Genomic DNA, 14,994 nt, shown 5'->3' with positions numbered 1-14,994 from the left:
CCTCATGAGCCCCAACTTACTTCTTTCATAGCAATTTTCATGCTGTAATTGTTCATTGTTTACACTCCCTAGGAGACGGTAACCTTCTTGAGGACCATGTCTCATTCTTCACTGCATTTCTAGTTCCTAGTGCCAGAGCTGAAGGAGCACTGTTACCAGTTCTATAAACTCTTGGATCAAAATTCAAATTCTTTGTACTGTTCAGCCAACCTGTTCCAGAGATATCTGCAAATCATCATTTTTCTTTGCTTTTGTATGCCTTTCCTCAAATTTTTTCCATTGGTTTAGTTACAGATGTTTCCCTTTATCAGAGTTTTTTTTTATGTCAAAATATTTGTGCTTTATTTATTTGAACCCATTCTCCACTACTGCTATGACTAGAAATGGCATTTTAACATTCTCAAAGGAGAACTCCAAATACTGTGGGTTACATTTTTTTCCTAAAGTATGGTATGAAAGATCCCAGAACTTGTTTCTAACAACAAAAGAGATGATATTAATTATTTTGGAAATAGCACATTTAAGCACTACCTGTACCAACTATATTTTAAGTCCTTTTTAACTAACTTACTCTTCATAAACATCCTATGAGTTAGGTACTATTTCACCCTCTTTAAGATGAGCAATCTGAGCCATGAAGTAACTTGCTTAAGAATACATGCCCAGAAAGTACCAGACCCAGTAGTGAAGCCAGGCAGCCTAGTTCTACTGCCAACACCATTTCCCATCACTGTCTCTAACCTGGAACCCTTGCATGGTTACACCAATACACTCTGCCTGCAATTTAGTCCTCAAGAAATGGTCTTATACTGAGCCTAGGGAAATTAAAGCAACCCTAGTTTAGATTTGCATTCTGCTAAGTCAAGGTGCCCAAAAACAATAGGTGATTTTTATTATGATGGTTGTTCATTGCTACCTATCCTGTTCTTTTCACAATGATTCACTCTGTGATCTACACCGCTGCCTTCCTCTTGCCTCCTTTGCTCTACTGCTGCCACACAGGGTAACTAGGCAGTCCATGACTGCCCTGAGCCATGCCACATCTCTGAGCCTTTGCTCACAATGCTCCCTCTGCTCTGAACACCCTTCCTCCTGCTCAGGAGCAACTCCTGTTCAACTCTTGTCTTCCTTGGCTTAATCCACTCAACATCTCCTCTGGGAAGTACCTTCTGCTTCTCCTGGGGAGGCAGTGACCAGTCCCCTTCTCTTGGACTCTCCTCTGCATGGATCTCTCAGCTCACCAGTGGACTCCAGCCATCCATGTGGCCACAACACCTCACACAGTATGTCCCTCATAGCTGCTATTCAAAAAACTTTGGTTCTCAAAGAACCACTGCTGTCAAATAGAAACCAATGGTAAAGAATATAGTATAATGAATCTAATATTGAAAATAATCATCTTAAAGCATTATGCACTGGAGAAATATTTGACCACCTAATTTCTTTTGTCTCATATCTCCCAGTATATGTAACCTAGCAACTGACCAGATAAGGCCTGTTCTCCCTGCACTGTAATATGTAGAGTAAGAAACTAAGAAACTACTGTGTAAGCACTTATTGATCTTGGCTTCTTTCATTAGGAAGAAAGAAAAGACCTAAAACAGGCAGAAGAGACCACCCATAAAAGGAAATTGTAGGTTTTGTTCCAAAAAGCAGACCCATTCTGGAGGAATGACACTGGTCCCTTCTGTGATCCCCTACCATTTGGCAACTACCTCTGAGATGGCAAGCCTCCCAAGCACACACTGCCCACTTACAAAACCTTCTCCTCATGAGCTGCTTCAGTGAAATATTTATTTTATCCACATACTTTCCCTGCCCAGTATAGTAAGTTCTCACTTGTACCTCATCTATGTTTCCCACCTATACTGATTTTTCCTTTCAGCCTTAAACTTCACCTTGTTTTTCCTCCATTTCTAGTTTTGTTACCTTCCACAATATGTCCTATTCATTTTATTTATCTATTTTCCTCTATTTTATTCTTTAAATTTTTATTTTATTTTCATTTATTTTTGGTTGCATTGGGTCTTCATTGTGCACGCAGGCTTTCTCTAGTTGCAGCGAGCAGAAGCTACTCTTCATTGCAGTGTGTGGGCTTCTCACTGCGGTGGCTTCTCTTGCTGAGGAGCACAGGCTCTAGGTGCACGGGCTTCAGTAGTTGTGGCACGCGGGCTCAGTAGTTGTGGCTCACGGGCTTAATTGCTCCGTGGCATGTGGGATCTTCCCAGACCAGGGATTGAACCCATGTCCCAGATTCTTAACCACTGCGCCACCAGGGAAGTCCCTCTATTTTCCTCTATTTTAAATAGTTCTCATCATATCCTTCAACTTCTAGCTTTAAGCCTATTGTAAACATTATTATTCTTTAAAAAAATTCCTTTTAATTTCTTGTTAGCACTGCTGTTCCATTCCCCACACCTCTCCAGCATAGAAATAAACTTTTAAAATGATCCGTAATAAGCAAGACGAGTATGGTGAGACCTGAGGAGTCTACAGTCAGGAGAAGATAGATTGACCCCCAGCTGCTCCTGCCTTAGCTTTTTGGGCACCAAAGAAAGGCCATCCTAAGCATGGCTCTCTTGCTTCCTCCTGGAAGCAAGAGAAGTTTTTCCTGGGCTCTAAGCCCCAGCCGAATGTTACCTTTAATTTTCTGGTACTTGAGAGTTATACAAGAGTGTTGACACTTAGGCAAAAAATTGGGCACTTGGAACCACAAGTGTGACAAGACAGCCAAGATCTCTGCATTCTAGTGAGGAGAGAACAGAAAACAGTTTGGGAGAGTGACTACCAGTTAGGGGGGGAATTGAGCTGGAACATGTGTGTCTACTGGAAATAGTGGATCAGAGAAGGTCCCTCTGAGAAGGTAATATCACAAGTGAATTTGAAGAATAAGAAGGAGCCAACTATGCTAGAGGCAGGAGAATGTCCCAAGGCCAAGGGAACAGCAAGTACAGAAGGCAAAGTGGCAGAGTTTGGCCTGTTTGATGAACAGAAAAGTCTTCCCTTCCACCAGTCATTTGTTAAATGCTGTCAGAGAATCATGCTCCTTTCCTCCTGGGTACTTCTCTTGGGTTATAACATATTCATTAGTATTATGTTTTGGCTACTGTCTACCACTCCCAATAAATTGTAGCAAATATTTGATTTCCTGATGTGTGCCTGGCACTGGGGGTATAACAGTGAGCAAAACACAGTCCCTGCATATATTCATGTGTGTATGCAGACAGACAAATAGTGAAATAAGGATCATGAAAATAGGAATGGTGTGTTATTGCTCACCAGTGCATCCTCAGGACCAGTACAGGACCTGGCATTTAGAAGGGAAGTATTTGTTGAATGAATGCTGCTAATGAAACCGTATATGTGATAGGATCCTAAAAATAACTTGGGCATGAAAACATATGTACATATAAAAACAAAATGAAATCTACCAAAGTATTAAAAATGGCTGTCCTAAGTTTTATACAGTAAGCATGCCTTTTTTAGAATATATGTACTTCAAAGTGCTTTCTGTGAAACATGAAACAAACTTAGTGGTTGGGCCTTCAGGTCTAGTTTTTGAGCTATAGGAGAAAACCAGATTACCACCATTTCTGGTTCATTTCTTAGGATACTCATTTTTCGGTAGATTTGGCTACCAGTGTTTTTTAGGTTGCTTCGGATATCCCCTCAAACATGACCCAACCTTCAGAAAGAAGGAAAGCAATGCCAAAAAGCCATTCGGTAATAGAACTGAATACTGTGTATTGGATGAGAACAGGAAGATAACTCTATTGCAAAAAAAAAAAAAAAAGAAGAGGAACCTTCAAATCAATATCAATACGATCTCGAGTACCAAGTTTCCTGTTAACTTTATTTACAAAAAGCACCTTGCCCGCCGCCAAACCCTCTAAACCCCAGGCTCCCAGAGCCTGCTCTCACCGGAGTGTTACAGGCACAACATCTGCTCCGCAGGCCCACTTAAAGCAAGTAGTAAGCTTCCCTGTCCCACACTCGGCTCGGCTGCGCTGGCCATTTCCTCAAAGCACACACTTGAGTACACCTGGCCTGGGCTCCCCTAACCACGCCCAGCAGGGCACAAGGCATCATCCCGCCCAGGGAACACAGGGCAAACTCTCCCCACGAGCACAGCACCAGCCTAGCAACATCCCCAGGCACGTGGGCAACTCAAGAGCAAGCCGTCACCACCAGCCCCGGGTTGGCGCTCCCTTATCGACGTGATCAGTCCCGGAAACACCCTGCAAGCTTTTGCTAGAGACCCAGCTTGGCCCCGGGTAAACCCCAGCCACGCCACCAAGCAAGCCTTCTCTGCGGCCACTACGTGCTCCCCACCCCCCGGGGTCCCCACACGGTACGAGCCGGGGACACTCTGGCCACGCCTTCTACCCTAACTCCTTACGACCCCGGGTGGACTCAGCCCCGCGCCTCCGCCCCGAGCCACCAAGCAAAGCTCCCCCGACCCTCGGCTCCAGTGGGCCTGCCCCCCGACCCGGCCTGCCCCCCACCCACCCGCTCCAGTTCGCCGCCTGTGCGGACACCCTCTCCAGGCTCCTACCGGAGGATATGGGAAGCAGGAGCAGTAGCGCCACCAAAAGAATCCCAAAGAAGCACCTAGAAGAAAAGGGACTCTCGCAGCGGTAGGGGGGTGCCTTGCGAGAGGAGCAAGACGCCGTCATTTTCGGGAGATCAGCGAGAAACCTGAAACAGCTCAGCAGAGATCTTCCTGAGTCCAGTTACCAGAGATAAGAATCCGCACACTCACAAACCGTCAACCGCGGTCACGCAGCTGGGCGTAGCCTGGGCCGTGCCCAGGGCGGAAGTGACTCTTTGGACGGGGCCTGCCGGGCCAATAGGCGGGCTGTAAGGCGGGGCCTCGGTGTTGGGGGTGGCCCTTAGGCCTGGAGAGGCGGGGCGTGGCGCTTGCCAGGGTCTAACAGTCCCTGTGCGCGGGCCGCTTTACGCCTCACTCTTGGACCCTGGCTCCGCCTTCTGCAGACCTACACGGAAGCACAGTTGCGGTTTGCGAGAAATGGCTTGTTCACTGCCTGTTCGTAAAGACTGTTACCACCCTATGCAGGAAGGGTGGAAAGGAAGCAAGGGTTGGCGAGGTCAGCATTGTCAGTTTTCCGGAACGCTAGATTAAAGAATAAAACGCATCGAGCTGAAGATAGAAACCTAGAGCCCAGGCAGTGGGTCACTGTGGGGCAGACACCCCTCAGGACTCCAGTCTGGACCTGGGGCACTCCAGACTGTCCGGATACCTGGGCCCTTGCTCAATCTTTGGCATTAGTCAGGCATAATTCGGGACAATAGTTGAGATTTCCGTGGTTGAGCCTCTGCTACTGAAGCCTCTCATGGCCTGATAGATTTCAAAAACATGGAAGGTTTGGCTGTTGCTCTCCCAACTGCTAAAGTCAATTAGTCTCACCTGTATTCCCAGGAGAGCACCCCTGGGAAGGTAAATTATTAAACAACACCGGGCCATTAGCATATTGGGCCTCAACTCTACGGCCTTGCCTTCGAACGACTAAATGTTTTATTGAAGATGACATATACATGCATGAAAAGGGTAAGGACAAGGGTGCATTAAGTGCCATATTTCTGGAAGCAATGAATGTCGTTAGAGTTGGGATGGGTAGGAATTGATGAATGACAACTTTTCTGGTGAACCAATCTCTCAATGCTGGAAAATTAAGAATGAGTAAGATTTATTTGTAGAGTTGTGAGTAAACCTGTATGACTAGTAAAAGGAAAGAAAAGTAACATGATCGGTATTAAACAGCAAACAAAGGAGCTGACATTCTCTTCGTATTAGCTGGCAAAGAATAAAAACATCAACCAGTGTGTAAACATATTGGGGACGGGGTGGGGTGGAGGGCAGCACCCTCAAGGTTTTAGTTTACATAACTTTTTCATGCGTTACAATTTTAAATGGACCTGACTTTTAAACCACTAGTTTCATTTAGAGTTTATCCCAAAGATATCATCAGAGCTGTGAGCAAAGATGTATAATTTTGGACAAAATATAAACTCTTAAATGTCTAGCAGAAGTATAAGAGTTTTTGATAGGCAGCTTTATGGAATGAATTTCTATGCAGCAAGCAGTGTAAAAAAAAATATGAGAAACTATGGTATATTTGTAAGTAGAAAAAGCAAACTCCAAATCGGTGTGTGCCTTTTGTCATTACTTTTATTAAAATAGTATATTGATACACTTAAAAAGAGATTAGTTGGAAATAAGTCAAAATTAACTAACAGTTCATAGGCTTATCTATATTTCATTTTTGTGTGCTTTTTTTTTTTCTGTATTGACCTTTGTTACATTTGGAATCAGGTAAAGAAACATTTTTTTAAAAAGCCAGCTTGTATATTACCTGCTCTTTTGTTCATAGAATGGTGGGAATAGAACCTGTATCACATAGGGTAAAGGTATGAGAGGATGGTAAGGAAATGGAAGCTCTTCGTGTAAACCTCAAATGCATCTTCTGCAATTATAGAACTTTATATATATTTAAACAACTTTATATCTGAGATGTACTAAAGATTTTCTGGGTTCAACAAACTATGGAATTTCCGTTTCCTCCCAGACCGACACAATGTTTGGATTCTTGTATCTAGCATACAAGATACTAAGTGTGGAGGTGATGTATAAAATAAACACCTTAGTGTCTTGGATTATGAAATCCAGACACTCCATGATGACAATTAAAGGAGGTACAATTAAGGAGACAGTGAATAGAAAACTCAATGAGGGGGACTTATCATTTCTGTTATTTCTTATAGTTGTAAAACAGTGATGTAACAGAAATGTTCTGTGGTTCAATGTTGGCACTTAAAACGGATCTATTTATGTTCTCTGTAACTATTGGTACATAATGTTATATGTCAGTTATATCTGAATAAAGTTGAAAAAAACTTTCCCATCTATTTCTAGTCTTGGAAGTAAGTTTTTATTTCTCATGAGAACATTTAAAAGGGAAAAAAATATGACTAGCATTTGGTTTCCTAGTTACAAATGCTAGATTAGATTCAAGAACTGGGACTTTACTGGAATTTTATTTCAATCAGTGAAATTTCTATACCTGTGTTTTATCAAGCCATTCTTAATATAATTGAAGACTTTCACATAGATTTCTTTAACTTACTTTGATTAGACCCAACTGAGGCTCCATTTGAAAGGTTTTGAGCCTTATTCCCTGTTTTTCTGGACTAGCTCCATGGGGCAGGGATAGTTTTCTTGCTCCAGTGCTGAAACAGTTCTAGACCTATACCAGGTGCATAACAAATACCCATTAAATACTGAATGAAATAAATGGGCATTGCTGTCAAGTGCATTTAACGTGTCTCTGCCAATCCTCCCCAGCATGATGTACCAAATGCTGGAAAAGTTCTGAGAAATTTTGATTTTAATAATGTTAGGCACTGGGAGCAAGCAGAATTTGTCTCTGAAAGGAATGACCTACAACTGTATGCCAAGAAAACTTTCCTAAATCAGGCATGGCAAGCTAACCTATGAAGTGGATCTACTGTCTAACCCTTAGCCTTGAGATCATTTTAGTGACTGAGTTCAAAGGGAGAGTATTGACTGTGAACTTCCTAAGGTGCTGAGAGGAATAGAACTCAAGTCGAGGCTTTGAGTGAAGTAGGGGCTTAAACCCTAGTGGTTCCTCCAACTCCCCCTAAAGATTTTGTAAAACTGCCAACAGGAAAATAAGGAGAGAATGGAGAATATGACTGTAGACCAGGTTTTGAGCTATGTAGTAGCTCTCCTGTAAGCTTTAGGAATGGCGGTAAGGTGGAGGGAGGTGTCTGTGGATGTCATTAACCCGAGGGAGACTTCATTAAATAAAACAATGTTAGATGATCCTTTGCCTCCTAAATTGGTATATTTACATTTTGCTTTTCAGAGGTGAAGGTAGCAGCATGAAGGGGCCTGTGAATGCTCTCAGAAGAGGCTTTCCCCTGTCATGCTGCTTTACAGGTTAGTTATTTGTGAAAACCTGAAAGAGAATGGCTAAACAGAGGATAATTAAGCCACCTTTTTGAGGCTGGTCCTGGGAGCTCTGCCACCTCTACTTGCACCTGGTAGGCACCTGCCAGCAAATTGACCTTCTTACTTGGCTGTTAACCTCAAGAGCATTACTGTGGTGCCACATCCAACACAGGTATTCTGAACCCAGTCAGGTACAGAAAGGAGGGCATTTCTCATAAGGATCACATATTCATTTTGTTTCCTCTTGGCTTTTCAAGGCTTTAAAAAGTAAATATATTACAAACCATATTCCATAAGTACATTTGCAAAGAAAATTTTTTATTCCTTTCATTGTAATGGTGGAGACAGTACATTTAAACATCACAGACTTAAACTAACTTACATCTCACACTTAACTGTACAGAAAGTCAAACAAAACAAAACAAAATTAGAATGTTAGCACTAGGAATAGCTTTGGAGACCAGTTGTTCCAGTCCCTGCTTTTCAGATGAAAAATGTAAGGCCAGGGGTGAAAAGAATTGCTCAATAATACAAGTTAGGCTATATAATGTTTTAGACATCATTAATATATACACTATTTCCCATAGATAACTGATGTGATAGAAAAAAATCTCACAGATTTCTTGTAATTAAAAAGTCACAGGCATCAGATATTTGTTAATCATATTGCTCAGTGACCTACCTACTCCATTACCGGAAAAAAAACACATTTTTTCTTGTGATGGAGAATTTTAATTCTAAGAAAGACCTATTTCCAAGCATTTAATTTCTACTTCCTTTTTTTTTTTTTTTTAATTGGGGTATAGTTGCTTACAATGTTGTGTTAGTTTCTGCTGTACAACGAAGTGAATCAGCTATATGTATACATATATCGCCTCCCCCTTGGGGCTCCCTCCCACCCCGCCCCATCCCACCCATCTAGGTCACCCCAGAGCACCGAGCTGAGCTCCCTTCACTATACAGCACATTCCCACTAGCTATCTGTTTTACACATGGTAGTGTATATGTGTCAATCCCAATCTCCCAATTCATCCCACCCTCCCAATTCATCCCACCCTCCCTTCCGCCAACTGTGTCCACACGTCCGTTCTCTACGACTGCATTTCTATTCCTGCCCTGCAAATAGGTTCATCTGTACCATTTTTCTAGATTCCACATATATGTGTTAATATATGATATTTGTTTTTCTGTTTCTGACTTACTTCACTCTTTATGACAGACTCTAGGTCCACCCACGTCTCTACAAATGACCCAGTTTTGTTCCTTTTTATGGCTGAGTAATATTCTATTGTATATATTTACCACATCCTCTTTATCTATTCATCTGCCGATGGGCATTTAGGTTGCTTCCATGACCTGGCTATTGTAAATAGTGCTGCAGTGAACATTGTGGTACATGACTCTTTTTGAATTATGGTTTTCTCAAGGTATATGCCCAGTAGTGGGATTGCTGGGTCATATGGTAATTCTATATTTAGTTTTATAAGGAACCTCCATACTGTTCTCCATGGTGGCTGTATCAATTTACATTCCCACCAACAGTGCAAGAGGGTTCCCTTTTCTCCACACCCTCTCCAGCATTTATTGTTTGTAGATTTTCTGATGATGGCCACTCTGATGGGTGTGAGGTGATACCTCATTGTAGTTTTGATTTGCATTTCTCTAATAATTAGTGATGTTGAGCATCTTTTCATGTGCCTCTTGGCCATCTGTATCTCTTCTTTGGAGAAATGTCTATTTAGGTCTCCTGCCCAGGTTTTGATTGGGTTGTTTGTTTTTTTGATATTGAGTTGCATGAGCTGTTTGTATGTTTTGGAGATTAATCCCTTGTAAGTTGCTTCATTTGCAAGTATTTTCTCCCATTCTGAGGGTTATCTTTTCGTCTTGTTTATGGTTTTCTTTGCTGTGCAAAAGCTTTTAAGTTTAATTAGGTCCCATTTGTTTATTTTTGTTTTTATTTTCATTACTCTAGGAGGTGGGTCAAAAAAAAATCTTGCTGTGATTTATGTCAAAGGGTGTTCTGCCTATGTTTTCCTCTAAGAGTTTTATAGTGTCCGGTCTTACATTTAGATCTTTAATCCATTTTGAGTTTATTTTTGTGTATGGTGTTAGGAAGTGTTCTGATTTCATTCTTTTACAAGTAGCTTTTCAGTTTTCCCAGCACCACTTATTGAAGAAACTGTCTTTTCCCCATTGTATATTCTTGCCTCCTTTGTCATAGATTAGGTGACCATAAGTGCATCAGTTTATCTCTGGGCTTTCTGTCCTGTTCCACTGAGTTATATTTCTGTTTTTGTGCCAGTACCATACTGCCTTGATTATTGTAGCTTTGTAGTATAGTCTGAAGTCAGGGAACCTGATTCCTCCAGCTCCGTTTTTCTTTCTCAAGATTGCTTTGGCTATTCGGGGTCTTTTCCTTTAAAAGTTTCTTCTCCAGAAACCCAAGAAATAATGCAGATAATAATAGAGGTTCAACTAAGCAAAGCCATTGAGCATCTTTTCATATATCCGTGGGCTATTTGCTTTTCTTTTTTGGGTGACCTGGGTGTATGTCCTTTACCCATACTTTGGGAAGTTGGGGGAGGGTTGGTCTTTGAATTTTTAACTCTCTAAAGAAGCCAGTTACCCTTCATTTGTGATAGAAGTTGCAATTTTTTTGTCACAGTTTGTCAGTTGACTTTGCTTATGCTGTTTTTTGTTTTTCTGTATTGAGTAATTTTAAATTGAAATTCAGGTTGATGTCCAGCTCACTCTTTATATTTATCAAAGTATATATGGCAGAATACACTCTAAAAGCAACTATTAAAACCCAGAATTACACAGAAGTTAGCAGTAGTCATATGCGAATCTATTGTTAAATATTCAGAAATATCCTGATATTTTCTAGAGATCATTAGCAAGGCTCATAATATCGTAACAAATTTTTTAAAGATTTATTTTTTATTTATTTATTTATTTAATTTTATTTATTTTGGCTGCGTCGGGTCTTAGTTGCGGTACGTGGGCTTTTCACTAGCTGTGGCGTGCAGGTTTTCTCTTCTCTAGTTGTGGCACGCAGGCTCCAGGGCCCATGGGCTCTGTAGTTTGTGGCATGCAGGCTCTCTAGTTGAGGCGCGTGAGCTCAGTAGTTGTGGTGCGTAGGCTTAGTTGCCCTGCAGCATGTGGGATCTTAGTTCCCTGACCAGGGATCGAACCCGCATCCCCTGCATTGTAAGGTGGATTCTTTACCACTGGACCACCAGGGAAGTCCCCCAAATAAATTTTTGATCTATAAAGATGTGGACCAGTTGAGACTCCAGGGCCACTTATTTAGAAAGTATCAATACATGTTTATTAATTTGATAAATTCTTAAAAGTCATGCTTTCTTAGTTAATTTAGTTTATTCTGAATCCATAAAAAATAATCTAGCTACTTTTGTAATAAAAATTATTCTTTTATTTAAATTTTAGTGTTTTTTATATAGAACATAGTACAAAGTACTTTTGAACTAGAGCTTAGGAAATATTAATTTCCTTATTTTGTTCCAGATATTTCCCTTGACCCCTCTCTCTGTAATCATTTAATGCCTTTTTACTAAACAGAAATTAATTTTTTTCTAGAGAAAGTGAAAACTGGTATAGCATACATTTTACCACAGTCTATCTATAAGGATTGGGTTCTGCTCTATAAAAGCAAAAGAAGGTATTTAAAAAAGAAAGATATCTGTGTGTATAAAGAAATATACTTGAAGAAAGATTAGCAGAAAATGAATTGAAATATTAACAGTGGTTATCACTAGGTAATATATTTTTATGTGACCGATCAGTTTTTCATATCTTCCTCCTGCATTTTCCAAATTCTCCTCAATGAGCCTATTCCATATTATATACATTTGATAATAAGAAAGAAAAATGACAAACATGTAAACAGAAATCCTGGGTGACATTTCTTTCTTTAAGTAATTGAGACTACTTATAAATCCTAAGTGTAGTTTTCCCCTGACTAGGTAATGTGTGCTTTCAGCACAAGAGAGGAGAGTGAAGGGGTGACCGTAATCCAAGCTAAGAAGACGGTGCTTCAGTAGGTACTGGGAGAGCTTCAGCATCTTCAAGTGCACATGTCTGCATCTCTGTGAAGTCACTTAAAAGATTTTATGAGTCTCAGATCTTATTCTGTTGAAATGAATTGGCTCTTTTCCAATCAACATTTTAATTCGAGGTGTTCTCTAGCTTTATAGTACTTTGTCAAGGAAGGACACTGAAATAACAAAATATTTTTATTTAGATGACAGCATGGTCGACAACTGGACTACCCAGAATTTATATGCTGATAATCATGACGCAAGCATTACACATAAATTACAAGTTCAAAGGAAGTGCTTATTGCCTTCTGTGGTGGTTGCTATTTTGGGCACAAGAAAGTATGGCATAAATTGAGACACTGAGTAGATAAGAGAGGGTAATGAGTAACTTGACCTTTTCACATTGCTTCTTTTGTTCTCAGAGTTGAGCAACTAAATAAAAAGAGCCCCATTCCAGAACGCATACAGGTCCCTCTTAATACAAAAAATATTTCCTGAGTCTCTTTTTTCTGAATGATGATTTTGTTCGAGGAAATAAACAAGAGCTGGTAGTTTGGAGGAGGGTCAGCTTCAGATAACACGTCCTCCTCCCCTACTCATAGTCAGGATTGAAAGAAGTTATTGTATAATACAAGATATCAGAATGTTCCCTTGGCCATGCTGAAGCCTCTCCTATTTCATGAGGCCAGGAACACTGTCCTTCCACCAGCGAACAAACCCCTGATGAGCCCTGTCAGTTTACCTGACACCCCCATTTACTACTGATTCCTCATCATTGTTCTCCTTCTACCTCACAAGATTTCTCAACATCGTGTGTTACCTGCATCACCTTCGAACATTGTCATGGCCTTCAAAACACAGCTGTTTCTTTGGAGTCTGCTTCTTTAATTTTATTGCCTTCTCTGCTCCTGCACCTGGCCTGGGTGCACAGGTGTTAAGCTTGGTACAGACTTTGACTCCTTGTCTACCATATGTTGCCACAAATGATTAACCTTGATCCTTTGATAGACAGTGATCAAAATTGCAAGCTTAGGGACTTCCCTGGTGGCACAGTGGTTAAGAATCTGCTTCCCGGATTCTTAGGAGGAGACGCAGGTTTGATCCCTGGTCTGGGAAGATCCCACATGCCGTGGAGCAACTAAGCCCGTGCGCCACAACTACTGAGCCTGTGCTCTAGAGCCTGCGAGCCACAACAACTGAGCCCACGTACCACAACTACTGAAGCCTGCGTGCCTAGAGCCTGTGCTCCACAGCAAGAGAAGCCACCACAATGAGAAGCCTGCGCACCACAACAAAGAGTAGCCCCCACTCACCACAACTAGAGAAAGCCCGCATGCAGCAACAAAGACCCAACGCAGCCAAAAATAAATAAATAAATTTATTTTTTTAAAAATTGCAAGCTTAAAGGGAAACATTTGAGACAATTCATTAAGGACTTCCTACCTTTTTATTAAAAGGTGGTCAGTAGTCAACATGCACAATTTGAGATGCACCTTGATGTAAAAGAATGTTTCCAAAAAGTTGAGGATAAATGAAATTTTGGTAAGCTCATTCTCAAATACTTACTGTATACTTCTCATTTGATTAAATCTATACTCAGAAATGTGGGGACAATTTAAAAAGTGGTCATTACCCATAAGTTAATTTAGTATGGGAAAGAAAACATGTAAGCACAAAGTTTGGTACATTATAGTTGACTACTGAGTTACAGGAATGAATGCATGAGCAAGTGAATGACTGTAATAGAGTTAATAGGTAAAAAACAAGACATGAAATGGCAAATACTATGGGATGTGTTTAGATAAGCTTGGGGGAAATGATGGGAGAAATGGTTGTCATTTGGTGAAAAAAAATAGTATACCATCAATATAATCTCAAGGTATAACCTTGCAAATGTAAAATATTATGAAAGAAACTTAAAAACACTAACCACTGGGTGGAGGCTCTTATAGGCAATTTTAATATTCTTTATATTTTTCTGTGTTTTATATGTTTTCAATAGTGAACACACATTACTTTTAAAGAAACTAGATTATTTTAAAACGGTATAGAAAGGAAGTGCTGTGAGTTCCAAAGAAAAACATCACTTTGGATTGGAGTTGTTTGGGAGAGCTTCTTGGGTGAGTGAATTCTGAGCTAGGTTAATGCAACTTAGATGGGAAGAAAGGTGAAACGTGTTTTAGACAGGTAACCTCGCAGGAATGAGACCAAATAAAATGATATTTTAAGCACTCTTATGGACTATGTTTTAAATGAACTCTTGAAAAGACAACCATTGTGTCTGCTGTTTATATTTGGAGGCAACATGGCTGGCTATGGAACAGTTTTTTCACAACTTTTCCATCCCAGTACCCCAATAGCAAAGAAAAGGTATGCATCACCCATGAGCCTTGGAGGCCTTAAAGCATCCCTGAAAGTACAATATTCTCTGTCTCATTCATCTTAAAATATCCTGCCTTATTTGTCTTCTGTTCTCTTACATATGTATTTGTGTAAATATAATGCTATTTTCCATTCGAACTATTGGAGTAACATTAGGAAAAATGTTCTCCTAGGAAGCCTTGCCATTTTTATCTCATGACTTCTATATCCTATTGATATACCAGCCAAGCATCCCCAGGGCATATGCAAATGCCCATTGGAGAAGCATCAGGCTAGATGATCATTAAAGCTTCAAAAAATAAATTACCAATTCTGAATTTTTAAAAAGCAATGCACATTTCATTTGCTTCCATTAACAGTCATGAAAAACAAGCTGTTTGACAGAAGCAAAGTGAGTAGAAGCCAGATAATAAACATAGGGCTTTGCAAATTCATTTCTATTTAGGAGAAAATTGACCTTATCTTGTATATTTTTGCTTAGAAAAATTTGAATTGCATATAACTTAATTAACTATAAAATGCCTCTCCCACTTCCTTACCTTTTCCTGTGGCCCCTTC

At 40.4% G+C, this 14,994-nt stretch overlaps 1 protein-coding gene across 4 annotated transcripts in view; it reads right to left on the bottom strand.

Moving 5' to 3' along the window:
* Window positions 1-4,834, bottom strand: part of LOC133089167 (membrane cofactor protein-like) — a 66,598-nt gene extending 61,764 nt beyond the window's left edge. For 2 of the 4 annotated variants that reach the window (XM_061187481.1, XM_061187485.1), the window contains exon 1: window positions 4,556-4,833. In XM_061187481.1, the coding sequence (XP_061043464.1) occupies window positions 4,556-4,676 (121 nt within the window). In that variant the 5' untranslated portion in view covers window positions 4,677-4,833. Of the gene's footprint in view, window positions 1-4,555 lie in introns of all 4 variants that reach the window. The other 2 variants (XM_061187484.1, XM_061187482.1) reach the window with 2 other exon arrangements.
* Between the last annotated feature and the right edge of the window lie 10,160 nt (window positions 4,835-14,994).

Source organism: Eubalaena glacialis, chromosome 3, assembly GCF_028564815.1.
Source record: "Eubalaena glacialis isolate mEubGla1 chromosome 3, mEubGla1.1.hap2.+ XY, whole genome shotgun sequence".
Classification (NCBI taxonomy): Eukaryota; Metazoa; Chordata; class Mammalia; order Artiodactyla; family Balaenidae; genus Eubalaena; species Eubalaena glacialis.
This window is presented reverse-complemented; position numbering and strand designations above follow the sequence as displayed.